At 41.4% G+C, this 20,684-nt stretch overlaps 1 protein-coding gene across 1 annotated transcript; it reads left to right on the top strand.

The window, feature by feature from the left end:
• The first annotated feature begins 4,658 nt into the window (after positions 1-4,658).
• On the top strand, positions 4,659-20,444 carry LOC132825359 (5'(3')-deoxyribonucleotidase, mitochondrial-like). Its single transcript, XM_060840533.1, has 5 exons — positions 4,659-5,452; positions 16,530-16,630; positions 16,717-16,777; positions 17,860-17,974; positions 19,278-20,444. The coding sequence occupies exons 1-5, from the start codon at positions 5,120-5,122 to the stop codon at positions 19,412-19,414; spliced, it is 747 nt and encodes a 248-aa protein (XP_060696516.1). The 5' UTR covers positions 4,659-5,119; the 3' UTR covers positions 19,415-20,444.
• Positions 20,445-20,684: the final 240 nt, after the last annotated feature.

The raw sequence follows: 20,684 nt of genomic DNA, 5'->3' as shown, positions 1-20,684 counted from the left end.
TTCAGGTCCCAGCTGTTTGCTGAGATGTGTTGTGACACGTGGATAGATTGCCTTTAAAAATATCGAAAGCTGTTTTGTACCTTTCAGACACAATTGCCATCTTGCGACCTAGCAAAAATGTAGGTTCATAAGGTTACCATCTGTTGCTACCAGAGTTTCACACTCTTGTGAAGTCATTGAAAACTATAAACTGGATTCTGGAAATCTGGGGTACAATCAGAAAACACTCTTTAGATTAACATGTGAAAAATCACAATGTACAAGTCAAGAGCTGAAAATTTTGGATTAGAATGTTTGCTGACTAGTTCAGAAATGATACAGCACAGAAGGCAGCCCTTTGGTCTAACAAAAACTCTTTATGACTATGCTGTAGAAAAAAAAAACGAGGTAAAAACAATGACTGCAGATGCTGGAAACCAGATTCTGGATTAGTGGTGCTCGAAGATGAAGGGCTTTTGCTGCTCCATGGATGCTGCCTGAACTGCTGTGCTCTTCCAGCACCACTAATTCAGAATATGCTGTAGAAAGTCAACAGTCTGGCAGCATCTGTGGAGTGAGAAACAGAGTGACTTCTTCAGATTAGATTAGATTACTTAGTGTGGAAACAGGCCCTTCGGCCCAACAAGTCCACACCGACCCTCCGAAGAGCAACCCACCCAGACCCATTCCCCTACATTACCCCTTCACCTAACATGATGGGCAATTTAACATGGCCAATTCGTCTAACCTGCACATTTTTTGGACTGTAGAAGGAAATCGGAGCACCGGGGGAAACCCACGCAGACACGGGGAGGATGTGCAAGCTCCACACAGACAGTTGCCTGAGGTGGGAATTGAACCCGGATCTCTGGCGCTGTGTGGCAACAGTGCTAGGTGCTGTGAGGCAGCAGTGCTAACCACTGTGCTGTCCACAAAATGAACCCCGAGGTCCTCTCTGGGGCCTTTGGGTTCATTTTGTGGGCGGCACAGTGGTTAGCACTCCTGCTTCACAGCGTCAGAGACCCGGGTTCAATTCCTGCCTCAGGCAACAGTCTGTGTGGATGTGAAGAAGATTATTCTGAAGAATAATTGGGGCGGCACGGTGGCACAGTGGTTAGCACTGCTGCCTCACATCACCAGAGACCTGTGTTCAATTCCCGCCTCAGGCGATTGTGTGGAGTTTGCACATTCTCCCCGTGTCTGCGTGAGTTTCCTCTGGGTGCTCCAGTTTCCTGCCACAGCCCAAAAAATGTGCAGGTTAGGTGAATCGGCCATGCTAAATTGCCTGTAGTGTTAGGTGTAGGAGAATGGGTCTATGGGTCGGTGTGGACTTGTTGGGCCGAAGGGCCTGTTTGCACACTAAGTAATCTAATCTAAGACTTCTACTTGACTCAGCATTCACACCGTTTCTCTCTCCACAGATGCTGCCCGACCTGTTAAGTTTCTCCAGCATATTTTGTTTCTTTTTATGAATAAGAAAAGGGACACTTCACCTGTGTGATGGTGGTGAGGTGGGGAGAGGTTTGGATTCCTTGTGATCATAACAACAACAGGCAATAAATATTTGTAAAGCGACTGAAGCTTACAAGTTAACTTTTGGAGTCACAACGCTATCGTTCCTTTGCCTGCCCAAGTAACAGTTCCAAGTGCTGTTCAATTGAGACTCTTGGGAGTCAGTCTCCCACAAGCTGTCCAAGAAATAAGGAACAAAAGGGATCCCTTAAAGGGCACATAGTCAAAACATGGGACAGTTTCTTAAATTATAGTTCAGATGGTCTCTGAGCTCCATAGCAATGTGTTTGATTTTTAACTGTCCTTTTGAAGTGGCCCAACAAACCACTCCATTCAAGGGAAATTAGGGATGGATAACAAATGCTAGCTGTGTTACTGATGCACATATTCTGTGAAAGAATATAAGGAGGAACTTAAATGCCTTGTTTAAAACAGTCCTACCAAAGATTCAATCAAAATATTTTCCTTTTAAATTACAATTATGCCAAATTAACACTTTACAGATATGTGGAATTGAAACAAGAACATGAAAACAGGAAATACTCGAAGTGCTCTGCAGGTCTTGGCAGCAACTGTGGAGTGAAAAATGGAGTCAAGAACAGTTCAAGAAGAAAAAGAATTTCATTGCATGATGCCTTTTATGACCTTAGGATACTCCAAAATATTTTGCAATCAATGAAGTACATTTGATGATAATTACTGTTGTAACATAGCAATACAAGATTAAAATATTGTGAATGCTGAAAATCTAGAATAAAAACAGGAGAGTGCAGAAAATACTCTGCAGATCAGGCTGTATTTGTGTAGCTAGAAACAAAATGAATATTGAAACTGTAACTCCATTTCTCAATGATTTGGAAATGTTTGTCATCCAAAATCTACCATTTCTTCATGTACACTTAATACATTGTAATGACAATGCAGAAGTAATTGAAAGTATTATAATCTATAGCATGATTTTCTCACTTCTTTTTTCCAAATTTTCATCTCCTCACCTGAATGTTAAGTTTTCTCAATGCTTGATATGCTTTCATAACTTTTAAGAAACAGTACATTTCCTTTATTATGCAAGAGGGCAAGATCAGTTGTAAATACTCAACAGTCAAATACTTATGGCAGGACTCTGTCTAGATACAAAAATGAAAAATGACCATTTGTTCAAAGTCCTGGAAGATAATCAATGGTGAGTGAGCTGTTCTCTGGAATTGATCAATAGCTTTGGCAGAATTTGAACAGGCTGCTTTAACATACTGGTAAACATACTTTAACGTACTGGACTAACAATTTAGAGTCCCAGACTATAGATTCAGAGATTTTAAATCTCATACACTGTAGCTGGAGAATTTCAGGGGGTTTTTTTGGTCATTTATAGACTGAATTCACTGGCTAAGCTAACATTTTTCATCCATCCTAAATTTCCTTTAGTAAGTTGTGATGCCTTTTGAATCACTGGTGTCTATTTAGTGAAGGTAGGATTAGTGCTGTTAGGGAAGAGGTTCCAGGATTTTAATCCAGTGATAGTGAAGGAGATAAGGTGCTGTGTGTGGCTTAGACTGGAGATTATGCAGATGATATTCTTTTTGTGTTTGCAAACTTTGTCAGTCTGATTGGTAGGGTTCATGAGTTTGGCTGGCACTATTCAAGGAAGCCTTAATAATTTTGAAGCTGAGGGATTCAGCGATGATAATGTGATGTCAAAGCAAATTTTGTCAGATTCAAGCTGGTTGGAGATTGTCATTGCCCGGCCCTAATGGGGCGTGAACAGTATTTACAGTTAACACTACAAGTTTGAATATTGTTCTGCTCCTGCTGCATACAAACAAAGACTCCTTTTGTATCTGAGGAGTCACAAATGATATTGAACAATACAGTGCAGAATTTGGCCCGTCGAGTCTGCACCTACCCTCCAAAGAGCATCCTACCTAGAACCATCCTCCCAACCTTATTCCCTGTAAACCTGCGTTTCCCATGACTTAATCCACCTAGTCTGCACATCTCTAGATACTGCAGGGCAATTTCGCATGGCCAGTCCACCTAACCTGCATATGTTTGGACTGTGGGAGAAAATCAGAGCGCCCAGAGGGAACCCATGCAGACATAGGCACCTGAGAGTGGGATTGAATTCCAGTCCCTGGTGCTGAGGTACCAATGCTAATTACTGGACCACCATGTCAATCATTAGCAAATATCCCACATCTGACCTTTTGATGGAGGAATGGCCAATGATGAAGCAATTGAAGATTGGCGGTACTTAGACACCACCCTAAGCAACTCCAGCAATGATGATCTGGGCTGAGATGATCACTGTTGTGAAACTTGAAAGGGTTCAGAAAAGATTTTCAAGGATGTTGCCTTGTTTGGAGGATTTGAGCTATAGGGAGAGGTTGAAAAAGCTGGGGCCATTTTCTCTGGAGCATTGGAGGCTGAGGGGTGACCTGGTAAAGTTTTATAAAATCATGAGGGCCATGGATAAGAAACTGGATGGCATAGGTTTTAGGTGAGGGGGAAAGATTTAAAAGTGACCGAAGGGACAACTTTTTCACGCCGAGGCTGGTGCTTGTAGGGCATTGGCTGCCAAAGGAAGTGGTGGAGGCTGGTACAATTACAATATTTAAAAGGCATCTGGATAGGTGTATGAGTAAGAATGATTTAGAGGGATATGCGCCAAATGCTGGCAAATGGGACCAGATTTATTTAAGATATCTGGTTGGCATAGACAAGTTGGATGGAAGGGTCTGCTGTACGTCTCTAAAACTTTATAACTTCTTATAAAAATCATAACACACCAGTACCACTAATGATGACCATCCAAATACCAGGCTGTAGTAAAACCTCATTAGGTTTCCTAATTTCCTTCTTGTCGAAGGATCAGTTAGACTTGAAACGTCAGCTCTTTTCTCTCCTTTACAGATGCTACCTGACCTGCTGAGATTTTCCAGCGTTTTCTCTTTTGGTTTCAGATTCCAGCATCCTCAGTAATTTGCTTTTACCCTTATCATCAACATCTGTGAATTTTTTTTTGAAGAATGTAGAGTGTCATAAATTTTAAAAAATTCAGAGACCTTTTTATTGACGTTTACGAGTTGTCGCTCTGTAGTTTAGCAGTCTGAAAGCTTTTTTTTTATTTGAAGTGTAAATATTTTTCCTACAACATTTCGATGAAAAGACAGGTTGTAAATTGCTGCCTTGCCTTGATGATTTTGTTTGTGACATCGCTCTTGGAAACTTTTCCTTGGGGAAAATTCCAAACATCGTCCCTCCAGACGATTTGCAGACATTGCCTCGCTTGGACAAGAACCCTGCAAATTTGGGTGCCTTTATAGCTTTAAGAGGAGAGGGCGTAATTTCCGGAGATTAAACGAGCGGTCATTTACAGTTGCTTCATATGAGAAGGGTCTTGTCAGTTTTGTAAGCGCCGGAAGGTGTGACTTTCATCATTGCAGAATACTGAAGTATTTTGACCTCTCGGTAGAGCACTCAAATGCAAATCCAATGTGAGCCGTCACTGTGCAAGTAAACACTTTATAATTAGAACGCCGATGTAAATTAGCTGCAAACCATGGGAATGCAGGAATCTGCCGACGGCTGCCTCCATTGAATGCATATGACTCAGTGATAGTGTGTTTGAATGCAAAAACAAAATCGATTTCCGCTTTGGGAGGATTGCTTTTCATTTTGCCCACTGTACCTGAGCATGATCTTCCTGGCTCGACTGGCAAATCTCCGGAGATCGGGGAACAAAGTGCTCGGCGCAGTGACCAAGTCTGTTTGTGCAGGGCATCACCGTGCCGGAGCCAGTCTGCGGGTGCTGGTCGACATGGACGGGGTGTTGGCTGATTTCGAAGGTGGATTCTTGAAGAAGTTCAGGGAAACGTATCCCGAAGATCCCTATATCGAGCTTCAAGATCGCAGAGGTTTCTGGGTTTCGACACAGTATGGAGAACTGCAGCCTGAACTCTGTGTAAGTGGAAAGGCGATTGCTGCAGCGGTTTGATATTAGTTTTGTACATGTAACATTGCAGTAATAGTGTCACTCCCACATCTCGCTCCCACGCTTTACAGCTGCAATGCACACTATCTCTTGTAAGAAAATGTATAACCAACATTAGTAATTGGCAGATTAAAATAAAAACAATGAATGCCAGAAATGTGATATAATAACAAAAAGGCTGGACACACTCAGCAGGTCATCCATCAATGGAAAGAGAAATGCACATGCTTCAGATTTATGACTTTTCATCAATCATGACCCCACAGCCAGTTTATGACAGTGGGAGGCCCTACGCTATGTCAAGTTTAAGAGGACCCTTTGCATTTCCAACTAAGGGGCAACTTTTTCCGCAGAGGGTGGTTCATGTATAGAATGAGCTGCCAGAGAAAGTGGTGGAGGCTGGTACAGTTGCAACATTTAAAAGGCATTTGGATGGGTATATGAATAAGGAAGGGTTTGGAGGGATATGGGCCGGGTGCAGGCAGGTGGGACTAGATTGGGTTGGACCGAAGGCTCTGTTTCCATGCTGTACATCTCTATGACAATGAAAATAGAAATGTTAAAGCTTTATATTTGTATAGGTTAAAGCACAGCAAAAAAACTAATTAACTGAAACATATCTTGTTAGATGTCTACTTGCAATGTAAAAAAACTTAACAAACAAAAATTTTTAGATTTTTTAATCAGGAGAGATTATTTATAATACTGAAAATGTGTTGCTGGTTAAAGCACAGCAGGTCAGGCAGCATCCAAGGAACAGGAAATTCGACGTTTCGGGCCAGAGCCCTTCATCAGGATTCCTCTGATCTCCAGCATCTGAAGCCCTCACTTTTTACTCGAAGATTATTTATAATGCCAAAATGGCCCCATGCATTCAAGGCCTAAGATATCACGTGGCTGCAAAACACAACAGAAAGTACATTAGCCACTGATGCCACCACATTTAACAAGCTGTGAATTAAAAATCGCTATTAGAGAGAATTAGTTCTGAGTTTAACCTGACTGTCACCATGCCCCAAATAAGCAGCCAAGTTGTGAAAGTGAGTCCTTCATGGTGACTTCAACTGGTACTGGAATTGAGACTGTGCAGTTGGCATTACTCTGCATTGCAAAACAGCCATTCTGCCAACTGACTTACCAACCCAGACACAGTGTGCTACTGAGGGACTGGGGAGGCTCAGTCAAAAGCGAAACAGACACTGGGATCAGCCCTCCCTGGCAGGATCAGGGACAAAGGCCAACACCAGGATTGGGAATAGGCATATGCTTGCACCAGGAATGAAAGGGAGGAGAGGCCTGAACTGAGAAAGGTGGGGGAATAAAGCTGGTATTTTTAGGTTCTTTTCCTGAGGTTTCACACACGAAATGCAATTCATACACACCAACTTCTGCAAACAGTTAAAGTTTATTACAGCCTTACAAGCTAGGTGACCCCCTGTGATACTCTTTGCAGGCATGCAAAGTTGAGTAAAAAGAAGGCCAGAACAAAGGAAACGCATCCCCTTTATACAGGTCAGTTGGTAATGCTCACAGGTACTCCGGTCACTATCCCTGCCCCCCGCACCCTCCCCCCCACCCCCATAACCACATGTTACCCCAGGTACAATGGTAGGATGAGGTCATCCTCAGAGATAATGTAAATGTAAATGCCCTAATCCTGGGGAATCATTATGCAAATGATTTCCTGACTGCGTGATTCCCCAAAATAATGCAGGGGTGATATATCCTAGCTTTGGGCAGCCCTACAAATGAGTTCTGGCTCCACTACCCAGAACAATGTAGGTGTGACATAGTTCAGTATCGGGGCATGATCACGCAAACGAATCTGATTGATTGGTGGATGGCTATGAAAGCATTTCTGAATGGAAGGGATTGGATGAGAGTTTAATTTGATATTTGCATTAAAATAGTAGTAAATGGCTGCCCAAATGAAGTGTGGATCAATAGTCATCCACATTCCTGCAGGCTGTCTGTGAGACAGAATGTCACCCCACCCACTTCCAGAATGTTCAGCTGCTTGGAGAAAGACAGTACAGTTTAATCCTTTAACATTACATTAATGTCCAGAGAGATAGTGCAATTTAATCTTTTAACATTACCTTCCACCCTTTTATCATTTCATGATAAGTCCCCTAGATAGCAGCTGAGAAGGGCCTTAGCAGCTTATTCATAAAGATCCCGCAGCCAGAGTTTAAGCATGTCATTCAGATGCAACATGCAATGAGTAGGACAGCAAAAATTACTAGCACGTGAAGTAAATAGGATCTCCAGGATCCCCCGAACAGCCACCTGAGCCTGTCTTCTACATCCCAAGGGCCCTGTCTGAAATCATCAAACTGGTGCTGAATGGACTGAATCGCGTGTATTATATTGTATGATTCATCTGTAACGTGGGTAATGCATTTATTTCCCACAATTGTACAGACCCTTCCTTGTTGGACCAATAAATAGTCAACAGCTTATTGGTCTGTTGTGTGTAGACCCTTTGTTCTGCCAATTCGCAACTAACTGCATTTAGTCCTCTTACGGTACTATTTCCGAGAATGGTCAAACTACTAATGAGGTAATTTCTGGTCTTTGGCATGATCGTCCCTGCCGATCCTCCGAGGGACAGCACCCCCAGGAACCTGTAGCCCAGGGAGGATCCCAGAGTTACTGGGTCCCTCCAATCTGCACTCAATCTTCCACTAATCGCTCGGGCTACTGTCCTGCAGTGGATGGAGCCTTCTGTGGACACGGCTCAGTTAGTGGTCCTGCTGTCTTATAGTGAATAGGATGGGGAGAATCGGGGTTGACGATTCCATTCGGTGCCGGTCCCATTGAGAAGGAACACAAACCCTCTTTTGGCCCGGTAGCACTTAATTGCTTTGTGGCTGTCAGCCGCGAATTGTATGTACTGCCAGCTCCTGTCCAGGCTGGAGTTTCCCCTGATCCGATCAGCAGGTAATCAGAAAAAGGGTAAGATCAAAGGCCGAGGCTGACATAGGTCCCATTGCAATGCCCACACATTAACTGCCATCCTGCAGTAATATTTAAGCACCTTTGCCTGTCACAGGGGCAGGTGAATATTCCATGGCTGACCTGGCAATGCCAGCGGGTACATTGTTTCTGAACACAAGAGAATTCATCGGGGTCAAGGCATAGGCACAACCCCACCCCCGTCCAGAGAAGCAAAACAGATAGCTTGTGGGGTCGTGGGAAGCAGTACCTTCTCTTCCCTGGGCTCCCGTGTAGTTAGGAGACTGAGTCTTAACTGAATTTATCAGCTCTATGCAGTGACCTGTAGCCATCCTTCTAAGCCTCCTGCTCTGGCCTACACAGGGAGCATCTGAGGTATCTACCTGTGTATAGGTTTTGGGGGGGCTCACCTGGGAATGGCATCAAATAACACAACTACTGACTGGGAGAGTGGGTAACATACAGTCCAGTTACCATGCAAAAGCATATGAATCTTATAAAACAAACTGTCCTCCAGGCCAAATACTGTGACGGCAGCTATGGTGCTGTAGACTGTGAGTACTGTTGTCAGGCTGCTTGAGGCGACCATCATTTACAGTCACTTAAATGGAGCTGAAAATGCGTTGCTGGAAAAGCGCAGCGGGTCAGGCAGCATCCAAGGAGCAGGAGAATCGACGTTTCGGGCATGAGCCCTTCTTCAGGAAGCCCTTCCTGAAGAAGGGCTCATGCCTGAAATGTCGATTCTCCTGCTCCTTGGAGGCCGCCTGACCTGCTGCGCTTTTCCAGCAACACATTTTCAGCTCTGATTTCCAGCATCTGCAGTCCTCACTTTCTCCTAGTCACTTAAATGGACCCATGAATCCTGAAATGGATCTTTGGACTTTGACTGCCATCGACTATGATAGGAGCACCTGGTACAGTCCTTTCCACCTGTGTCTGAGCTTGGGGTAGTCCCAGTGTTTGGTCAGCGCAAGCTATCCTGTCTGCAAGCTGGGTTGTCACCTCATTTGGTCCTGGTTCACTGCTTGTGGTGGTGATCCAAAGGTGTTCCTGACCTGTGAGTGAAGGAACTGTAGATACGAGATTACTGCCAAAAGTATGCCTGCATTTCCTCTCCCATAATATTTAAGTCTTTGTGAGTGGGTGGGTTTGTGTCTGCATTACAAAGGGTCCTACTGAATCAGCTGTAGATTATCTCAGCTGCCGACAGCCCAGTGGTCCAGTGTGGGGTAATCCTCATGTGATACGGGGCCAAAGGCAAGACCTTCAACTTGTTCAGGCCTGTTTCACATGTCAGCTTAGCCAATTTGGTTTTAAAGGTCCCGGTTGCCCTCTCCACTATGCCTGATGCCTGGAGGTGGTAGGTGTATTGGAAGTGCTGCTGGACATGCAGCGCTTCACACATCTCTGCGTTAACTTTCCCAACAAAGTGGGGGTCATTCTGAACTAAGCTGTCGGGGCACCCCAAACCTCGGTATGATCTCTGTTAGGAGTAATTTTACCACCGTTGAGGCTGTGTTATTAGTAGTGGGAAAAGCCTCAATCCATCTATTAAATACATCAATAATAACAAGGCAATACATATAACAATATACATGCAGTAGTTCAGTAAAATCAAGCTGAATACATTCAAATGGACCTGCTGGCATTTTTCGTGTTACACACCGCACCCCCTTGACCTGCATTATTTTGCTGACATATCGAACATGATCTGGCGCACTTTTGAACTACCTTGGCCAGTCGGGGATGCCACCAGGTCCGCAACATCATACTACTCATTCCCCCCTTGCCAAGGTGTGTATCAGTATGAAGGCAGTCAATGATCATTGGTAACATGGTATCAGGTATACATACTTGACCAACTGGAGTGATCCAGAGGCCTCTTGACACAGAGTGCAAGCACCCATGCGTCTTCCATATCTGCTTTTCTGAATCAGTGGCATCCCTCTGTAAATGCTGCATTGTGACAATGTCTGGAATGCCTTTTGTGTTTGTGGCAGGTTTTTAGTTAGGTGCCTGCCGGTTATTAGTGGACACAATTGAATTACATGCCCTTGCCGCATTTTTGGCGGCTCGGTTAGCTCTGGCATTGCCATTGGCTGACATCTGTATTGTCCATGACATGGTTAGCACATTTGATAATGGCTAATTGCTTGAGGAGGAGGTTGGCTTTTAGACATACTGTATATCGTGCATAGGGGTACCTGAGGAGGTCAGGAATCCTCGCTGAGCAGGGTATAGCGGTCTACATGAGGGGTGGGGAGGGGCAGGGCACTAGCCGGAATTTACCAATCCTCATGCTGCTCATCAGTGTCATCAGTTTGGAACAACATCAGCAGACCAGACATGTCCAGAGGTGCCTCCATTTTGAGCTCGGCTGATAGCTGCGTTTCGCACTTTAATCCTGGTTTGTTGGTCTGCCTATTGCCTCTTAGCTTTCCCTGGTTTATCTCATTTAGATCATAGTCCTCGCACTGACTCTTCAACACTACCAAGGCTGAGGGATTCCCCTGTTATCACATAATCTAATCCCTCTCTGGCGCACGCTATTCTCCCAGCTGCTCTGCTTAGATTTGTTTTTCAATTCCAGTCGCTTTTTGCCATGTGGTATTAATGTTTTCCACTGAGTGCCCACACTGTGCTTCCAGATTGCCTCTTTGGCCTTTAAATATTTCCCTATGTACCATGTCCCCCCTAGTGGGCAGGTTTTATTGCCCAATTTCTTTTTTAAACATCCTGAGAGATGCCTGAACCATTGCCCGTTCTGGGGATTATCCCAGCTTAATCGATACAAAGGGGTTCGATACAAAGGACGTATCTAACATTTGACCCATGTTAGTATTATATCTTGATAATTTCTCTTTCTGTAGTACAAGGAGAACTGGCCATTTGGTTACAGAACTATCTTAAACGTAGAAGACAGAGGGTGGTGGTGGAGGGTTGTTTTTCAGACTGGAGGCCTGTGACCGGTAGAGTACCACAAGGATTGGTGCTGGGTCCACTACTTTTCATCATTGATATAAATGATTTGGATGCGAGCATAAGAGGTACAGTTAGTAAGTTCGCAGATGACACCAAAATTGGAGATGTTGTGGACAGCGAAGAGAATTACCTCAGATTACAATGGGATCTTGATCAGATGGGAAAATGGGCTGAGAAGTGACAGATGGAGTTTAATTTAGATAAATGTGAGGTGCTGCATTTTGGGAAAGCAAATCTCAGCAAGACTTATACACTTAATGGTAAGGTCCTAGCGAGTGTTTCTGAACAAAGAGACCTTGGAGTGCAGGCTCATGGCTCCTTGAAAGTAGAGTCGCAGTTAGAAAGGATAGTGAAGGCGGCGTTTGTTATGCTCTCCTTTATTGGTCAGAGTATTGAGTACAAAGTTGGGGGGTCATGTTGCGGCTGTACAGGACATTGGTTAGGCCACTGTTGGGATATTGTGTGCAATTCTGGTCTCCTTCCTAACGGAAAGATATTGTGAAACTTGAAAGGGTTCAGAAAAAATTTACAAGGATGTTGCCAAGGTTGGATGATTTGAGCTCTAGGGAGAGGTTGAATAGGTTAGGGCTGTTTTTTCTGGAGCATCGGAGGCTGAGGGATGACCTTATAGAGGTTTATAAAGTTATGAGGGGCATGGATAGGATAAATAGACAAAGTCTTTAAGTGACTCTAATCTCCTAGCTTCAGGGGACCCTAACCTCTCAGCTTCCTGCAGAGTGACTCGTTGGTGTGCAAGTGTGCGAGTTACCTCAAAGATTCCATCGCCCGAGTCCCAGGAGATGAGCGGTTGACTGTGTGTTAAGTTTATAGAGCGAGATCAAGGTGGATCACCCATGTCATGCAAACAACACTCAGACAATCACTTATTCAGTTCACTTGGAAGCTACGTGTATGTTGGAATCCCACTTCTGCCACCATATGTTAGGTTCTTTTCCCGAGGTTTCACACATGGGATGCAATTCACGCACACCAACCTCTGCAAACAGTTCAACTTTATTAAAGCCTGTCCAAGCTAAGTGACCTTCTTTGACCCTCTTCACAGGTGTGCAAAGTCGAGTGAAAAGAAGGCCTGAACAAAGGTAACATATCCCCTTTATACAGGTCAGTTGGTAATGCTCTCAGATACTCTGGTCAACCCCCCCCCCACAATAACCACATGTTACCCCAGGTACAATGATAGGACGAAGTTCTTCCTCAGAGATAATGAAAATGTAAATGCCTGAATCCTGGGGAATCGTTATGCAAATGATTTCCTGACTCTGTGATTCCCCAAGACAGTGTAGGATTAATATGTTTCAGGGCGGCCCTGCTGCAAACAAATTTGATTGGCTGGTGGATGCCTATGAAAATACTTCTGAATGGAAGGGACTGAATGAGAGTTTAATTTGATTATAGCAGTAGAATAGTAGTAAATGGCTGTCCAAGTGAAGTGTGGATTACAATGGATAGTCATCCACATTCCTGCATGCTGTCTGTGAAACCAGAATGTAACCACCACCCACTTCCAGAATGTTCAGCTTCTTGGAGAAAGACAATACAGTTTAATCCTTTAACATTACATTAATATCCCAAGAGATAGTACAATTTAATGTTTTAACTTTACAGTATCAAGAGGCAGTTTCTTCTTGATGGGAACTGATGGCTGATAAATGCAGGCACTGGGAACCAGCTTCTTATTTTTTCGGTGATGAGCAGGATGACATGGAGTAAAATTAACTTATTTTTCATTTAAAAATCTGAAGAAAGAACATGTCTAAATGCACATTTCAAGCAGTGCTATCTTTGAGACAAGCTGTTTCTCTCCATCACTAACCAGTCACATTGGCTTTCCCTTTGCAAGTATATCTATAGATGGCACTTCTGCAAATCACAGCCTTCTTAGTTTTCAACGTTGAAAACTCTCATCTTCACAGAGACAAGACCAATTACTTAGATCAGCGCCTACGAAATAGGAACAGCAATATGACCTGCATCAAATTTAAAACATTTTCTATTGTGATTATTGGACAGCAAGGTCACTGATGATATCCACAATAATAATGTATGAAGCTTATCATTTTCTATGCTTGGAAGTGCTTTATTTTGTATAGTGAGGTTAATGTCACCATCATCAGGATTGTCTTTCATCAGAAGCTTCATACATTTCTTTTTTGAAGACATCTAAATCAACCAAAAACACAAAATTGTAACATTCTTGTACATGGTTACTCTTTCTTTCATGTCAGTTTGAAGTACATCCATCATAGAAATCAAGGATTTCACTTGAAACTTGTCTGTTGGAGGAGAAAGCATTTCTTCAGTATTAACCACATCGCCATCGTTGACTTCTTTTCTATTTCTTTTCCTTTCATTCACAGACTTGTAATTTACATCAAGCAGTTTTTCTTTTGTTCTGAGTTCAATTCCATCAAAATAGTTCAGGTTTCTTCTGGAAATGAGTGACATGTCAAGTGCTACACATGTACTAAAGGCTGTCAGTGCATCCTGTAGAAGCTTGGTGGATTTATGGAGCTGATCGAACAAACAGTTCCAAAGTTTCTCCTGCAGAATTCCCCCTTCTCTCCTTTTATTTTTTCAATGCTGTCAGTATAAAGATGAGTAAGACCATCAAGAATTGAACCAAAACTCTCAGCTAGGGCTGTAGTAGTCTTTTGTTTAGCACACAGTCTGTTGGCAGTCAGTCAATGTGACATTTTATAAATTCCTACTTTGGAAATTAAAAATCACATAACACCAAGTTATAGTTCAACAGGTTTATTTGGAAGCACTAGCTTTCGGAGCACTGCCACAACCACTTGATGAAGGAGCAGCGCTCTGAAAGCTAGTGCTTCTAAATAAATCTGTTGGAATATAACCCGGTGTTGTGTGATTTTTAATTTTGTACACCCCAGTCCAACACCGGCATCTCCAAATCATACTGTGGAAATACAACCAGTTTAATTCAAGTTTGGAATACAGACTCTAACCTCATATCTTCATTAGGTATATTTGAGCAGCGATATCACTTTTTTTTAATAATACCTTAAGTTATCTCAGGACTGTGACGTGAAAGAAGTTCTGGGATTTACATATTAATGAATCAAAACCTGCAACCCATTTTAAGTGACTAAATACTTAATAGCAAATTAGGTTTGTTCAATACATCGCATCAGTTGTATGACACTTTAATCTTTTACTACAATTCCTGTGTCCTATGATCCTGCCCCATTAACTACCTGATGAAGGAGCAGCACTCTGAAAGCTTGCACTTCCAAATAAACCTGTTGGACTATAGCCTGGTGTTGTGTGATTTTTAACTTTGTAGTAACTTTTGCATGTCTTTCCCACCTAGTTTCAGAGAAATGTTTTGGTACAGTGGAATCAGGACACAGAAATGAAGTGTGTATGTCCAGTGTTCTGTAAAGACAAGAAAGAATGTGTACATTTGTTGCACAACTGCAGAAAAATTTACTGCAAGTAGGCAGCGATCAACTGTAGCCAACAAAGTTCTAGGATGTCTTGTAGAGGAGATATGTGATGTGCATCATCATCTGATTGCCCTCAGCACTTAGTGAAGTCAACCTTGCAGTCATGGCCTAGATAATCGTGCACCTTTTTGGCCATAATTCCTCCACTATGCTTTTCTAATTCAAGGAAAATTAAGAGAGTGTTCAATGGGGAAGCTATCATCAGAAGACAGACATCTTACAGTAACAGTTAATTGGATTGATTTGTGAAAGATCTGGTGTAGAGTTAACAAACAAACTTAAATATCCTGTTTTTCTCAAGTTATCCAAAATAAATTGTCTTACGTTTTGAGCCGTTGTCTGGGTGATTTCCTCACATTTTGTTTTAGATGATTTTGAAAGCTTCCCAAATCCATTGTTTCAATAACGACTTATGTTGTTGGCAAGAAATGGGTCAAACTGAGCAGTGAGTTCTATGAAGCCAAGAAAGTTTTCCATTATGTTCAAGCCAAACCTTTAATTGCCTCCCCTAAAGCCTAGTTCATATTCAGTTAATGTACACACAACTGCAATAACGCTTTGAAGTTTGTCTAATAAATTTTAAATGTGGCCTTCCTTCAGTGCTAGAGCTGTCTCTGTCAGAAATGTGGATATCCAAGCCCTGGTTCGGGGACTTGAGCAAAGAATTTAACTGGCAATAGTCAGATAGTATATTGTACTATGAGGGACGCAGGTTTTGTTTGCCCAGTGAATTCGTGATAATTCAGCAGCCGGAGTTGTAAGAAAATTTGACACAACCACTCCTACCTTCTAAAAAACCTCATGGGGCTGAAGAAACAAAGACTTACGTGAATCATATTTCTCACAATCATCTCTAAGCAAATGAAATAGCACACTGATTACAATTATGTAAAGAGATACAGTAGCTGACTTGCATACAGAAAGATCCCATGCACAGGAAGGTGAACACTGGCGATCATGGTTGAGAGAGCATTGTTTGCCAAGATGCCAAGAAAATTCTCTGTCCTCTGATAGTTTCTTGGAATACTCAACATCTATTTGAACACTTAAGTAGAGACTGAGTTTCATAACTCATACAGCTCCAATGAATACAACACTCTCCCTATGCTAACTTTCAAGTCCAGATTACACACCCATCTTTTGGAATGGGCCTTGAACCAATAACCTTCTGGTTCAGCACCAAACAGGTGACCAACTGTGTTAAGCAGATATCAGGCGCATCACATATTTATGATTTCTTGACATGCAAACTTTTTCTTGTGTTTTTTTTTAAATACATTTGCATAATTCACCCTTCATCTAAATGGACATCGCCTTTGACACCTAGACAGTAGCTGTAGGATTCAAGTATTCAATTTATAACACATACTTTCAACAAGAAGTAGGAATCATATCAACCCTGGATAGAAAATGGTCTATTTTTGCTTTAACTGTGGATCACTTCCAGTGCCACCTGATATTTTTGTCTTGTATCTGATTGTACTTTAAAATCAATTAAGTCACTTAACTGCTAACATAAGAAAGAAAATTATTTGAGAACAACATATCTGTAAATGAAAACTATTTAATATACTTTCTTTTGAATATAACATTCATGCATTTCTTTAAAACACATATAGGAGAAAGCAAAAAGTATATGGGAGTCAAAGAATTTTTTCATTGAACTTGAACCTATTCCTGGTGCAGTGGAGGCTGTGAAAGAGATGGCCAATATGAAAGAGTGAGTCTGAACTGCAAAAGTATTCATATTCTTGTTTAACCTAACAAGATTTCTGTACTGATATTATTTCTGCTTCTTTTCCATAGCACTGACGTGTTTATTTGCACCAGTCCAATAAAGAAGTATAAATACTGCCCTTATGAAAAAGTAAGTTATGTTGTAATATTGACCAAAACAATGGCTGACATTTATTAAGATTTATAATGTTTACTCCAAAATTTGAACTTTTATCTCGCATGAGTAACCAGCTGCTATAGTGATCTCTAAAATGGAAAGTCATTATGCGTAACCCCAAGTACACTGGATAAAACTATCTCGCCGTTTGAAGTAAATTACTATCCTTAATGACAATCCAAACTGTGACTAAAAACAAACTAATAATAACTCAGCAGATTTATGAACATTGGATTTGCAATTTTGCTACACTGGATGCAGATAAAATGTTTGCCATTGATAGCTATCTGAAAAAAAATGGCCTCATAATCCTTGGAAAGCAATCTAACTGGCATACAGGAGCAAAGAGATTTGTAGGATGTAGATATTGCAAAGCGCTAAAAATAGCAATGTAAATTAACAAGGTTACAAGGAAGCAAACAAAGCACTGAGGTTCGTATCCAATGGGATATAACTAAAAAAGAGAAATCATCTTGAAGTTATAACATGCTTGGACCACTGTACAGTTTTCATCTCTAATATAAAAAGGACATAGAGACAGCAGAAGAGGCTCAAAAACATATTTGCTTTGTATTAAAGCAACAATTATATAATATAGGAAAGATTACAAATTGAGACTCTTCTCCAGAAAATTGAAGACTGAGGGGTGACCTGGGGTTAGACTAAAGAAGACACAGGACCCAGGAGCCATCCGTGTTAAGATAGTCACTAATAAATCCATGAGGGAATTTAAATGGAATTACTTAGTCCAGATAGTGGTTAGACTGTGGAACTGTACACACAGAGCTTTTGAGGTGAATTGCATAGATGTATTTAAGGAGAAGCTAGACAAATACGTGAAACGGAAGGAATAGAAGGATACATTATAGAGTCTTGATGAAGAAAGATGGGAAGAGGTTCATGTGAACATAAATGGTCTATTTCTGTGATGTACACACTGACAACTGCAAATAACAAAGAAGGTAATACTGCAAAGAAAGGAAAATTAGCAACTCTGTTCATCTTTCTAATATTACTGTAACATTATTTGGACATCATTTTCACTCTGTTCACAGTATGCATGGGTAGAGAAACACTTGGGTAAAGATTTCCTGGAGCTAATGGTACTAACTCGGGACAAAACATTGGTATCAGGCAATTTGCTGATCGATGACAAACCAGATATATCAGGTAAAATAAGTGATCAACACATTTTCAATTGAAGTGTTTGCTTAGATTAAAATGCCATTGAATGTCAAAAATAGACAAAAATATACGTATATTTTGAAATGGAAACCTTAAAGCAATTCCAACCAGTCCAAAGATTCAACAAATAAAGCTACTGTTCACTTTAGTGTCAATATTTGTTCCTGGTTCTCTAAATAAAAAAACAACATTAAAAGGGAATTCTGTATTTGTTACAATCAAAACAATATCCATAAACATTTAATATTTGGATATATCATATGACAGGAGCTTTTATGTTTCAGTGGTAGTGTTCCTATCTCTGAGGCCTGGGTTCAAGTCCGATCAGTTCCAGAGGTGTGTCATAACATTTCTGAGCAGGCTTATCAGTATATTTGTTTTTGCTGGTAGCACTGTGATTTAGCAGGTTAAAATACCCATACTGGAGATCTTGAGTTTAATTCTCAGAAGGGCTATTGTTACAAATTTACAGCCATGATCACTTTACAAGGGGATTCTTATGGCCCTACCTTTGGCCCTGCTCTATAGGTGTGTAATAACCTTGCAAAAAGTTGATTAGGAAACATGCTACATGGATGGTAGGAATATGTCTGAAATCACTTCAGAAGGAAGATAATATGAAGCACAACATACCCAACAGGATTAACAGGTTTATTACTTATTTCCAAATCACTTCTAAACTGAAGAGGAATAATGTGATATTTAACTATTCAAAACAGAAACAGTGAAAAACGGTTTAAATAAATGGACCAGAACATTCACACTTCTTATGCACATTGTCATGAAGGTTACTAGTGAGTAGAACCTGCTGTACACATAAGAAGGGCTCAGACCCATGCTCATTGGTTGCCGGATAGTAATTCTCCCAGTTGGGGATGAGGGGCTGAATAGGCGAGTGTGCAATAAGGAAAAATAAAAAAGAAGGTGGGGAGAAAGACTTCCACTAAAAATCAATGATTGCTGGATGGTACATCTTTTTGGTAATTCCATCCAGTGGCCACCCAAGACACAACCAGTTCACTTTTAGAGTGGAACTCTAAATTAGTGCACTTCTGCAATTGTAGAACTCCACACGTCTTCATTTATTAGTGGGCTGGGTTTTTTAATGCAATGTGGAGGATCAAGCTCATGTACAAAAATGCCCCACTCCATTAGCCAATGAATTCTGACTCTGATTCTCAGAGGATCTTAGTAGTTCATAATGCAATTTTTTTGTATCATCTGATCTGTGTTCGAAGTAATTTCCAAAATAATGTCTCTCATTTACATTGCCAATTATATTTTGTAGGTGTGGAACCTTGTCCGAAATGGGAGCATGTACTTTTCTCAGCCTGTCACAATATGCATGTACAACTGAGACCCCCAAAAAGGCGATTGCACTCCTGGGATGATTGGAAACCACTACTTGACAGCAAACGACAATGATGACCTGAGTGGAGCCTGAAATGTCTCAGTGACATGGAACAATGAAACCTAATTGTTTGGTGCAGAACTAAAGGAATGGCGTTTGAAGTTAGTTAATAGCTGCCTGTTATTTTGTGCGTAAACAATTTATCACCTTGTGTGAGGGATTCTGTTTTCCTGTGTTTTCCATTGATTAGGTACTTTTCAATCAATTATATAGATGATACAGGTTTGGTTAGAATCCAATAACATGCTAGTAATTGCATCAATTTTCTATCACTTTTGAACATTGTGCAGCACATTGCAGTTGTCAAAGTTGCCAAGATAAAGAATCAAACATAATCTCATTCTGAAGTAGGCTCAAAAGACCTAAAATGTTAGTCTGCATTCTGTCCACAGATGCTGCCAGACCTGCAAAGATTCTCCAACAATTTCTGTTGTTGTTTCATAATATTCAGCTGTTCTGTGGTATTTAATATGTTGCAGGTTAGAATTTCAACCAAGTCCAGACAAAAGGCACATTGTCAATTAACACACCCACTCAATTTACTTATTTGCCAACGTGTTGATTTTATTTCTTTTACATGCTGCCTTTCAATTTTGTATAAAATTTGTTGCAGTGATTATCAGCTCTGATGCTGTGATATATTGTGAGTGCTGTCACTGTTGCTCATCAGAAAATACTATTCAGTAACCCATCGCTATTATAACTTTGCCATTTCTGGCAGTGCAGTCGCATCTTTACTACAAATCACATTTATTTTAATTGATAGTGATGCAGACTGAATACGATCCCCTACTCTCAAATAGACATGGTGGCTGGGAAATCCCTGTTCAACTCAACCTTTGGGATGTTCTGTAAGGTAGGCTTGTGGTGATGGAAAGTGTGATGCAAAAACATTTTCAAGGATTTTGGTGCTGCATTACATTAGAAATCCAACTGCCCCAATAATTTGAAACTAATCTGGTATTAACTTCTTAATTGGCTCATCCAATTAAATAGGAGAAAGTGAGGACTACAAATGCTGGAGATCAGAGCTGAAAATGTGTTGCTGGAAAAGCGCAGCAAGTCAGGCAGCATCCAAGGAGCAGGAGAATTAACGTTTCGGGCATGAGCCCTTCTTCAGGAAGAAGGGCTTCCTGAAGAAGGGCTCATGCCCGAAACGTCGACTCTCCTGCTCCTGGGATGCTGCCTGACCTGCTGCGCTTTTCCAGCAACACATTTTCAGCTCATCCAATTAAGCATCAGTTAAAATATCTTTCTGATTACTCAGTGGCTGATAGTTGACTG

This window comes from Hemiscyllium ocellatum, chromosome 20 (assembly GCF_020745735.1).
Source record: "Hemiscyllium ocellatum isolate sHemOce1 chromosome 20, sHemOce1.pat.X.cur, whole genome shotgun sequence".
In the NCBI taxonomy this organism is placed as follows: domain Eukaryota; kingdom Metazoa; phylum Chordata; class Chondrichthyes; order Orectolobiformes; family Hemiscylliidae; genus Hemiscyllium; species Hemiscyllium ocellatum.
This window is presented reverse-complemented; position numbering and strand designations above follow the sequence as displayed.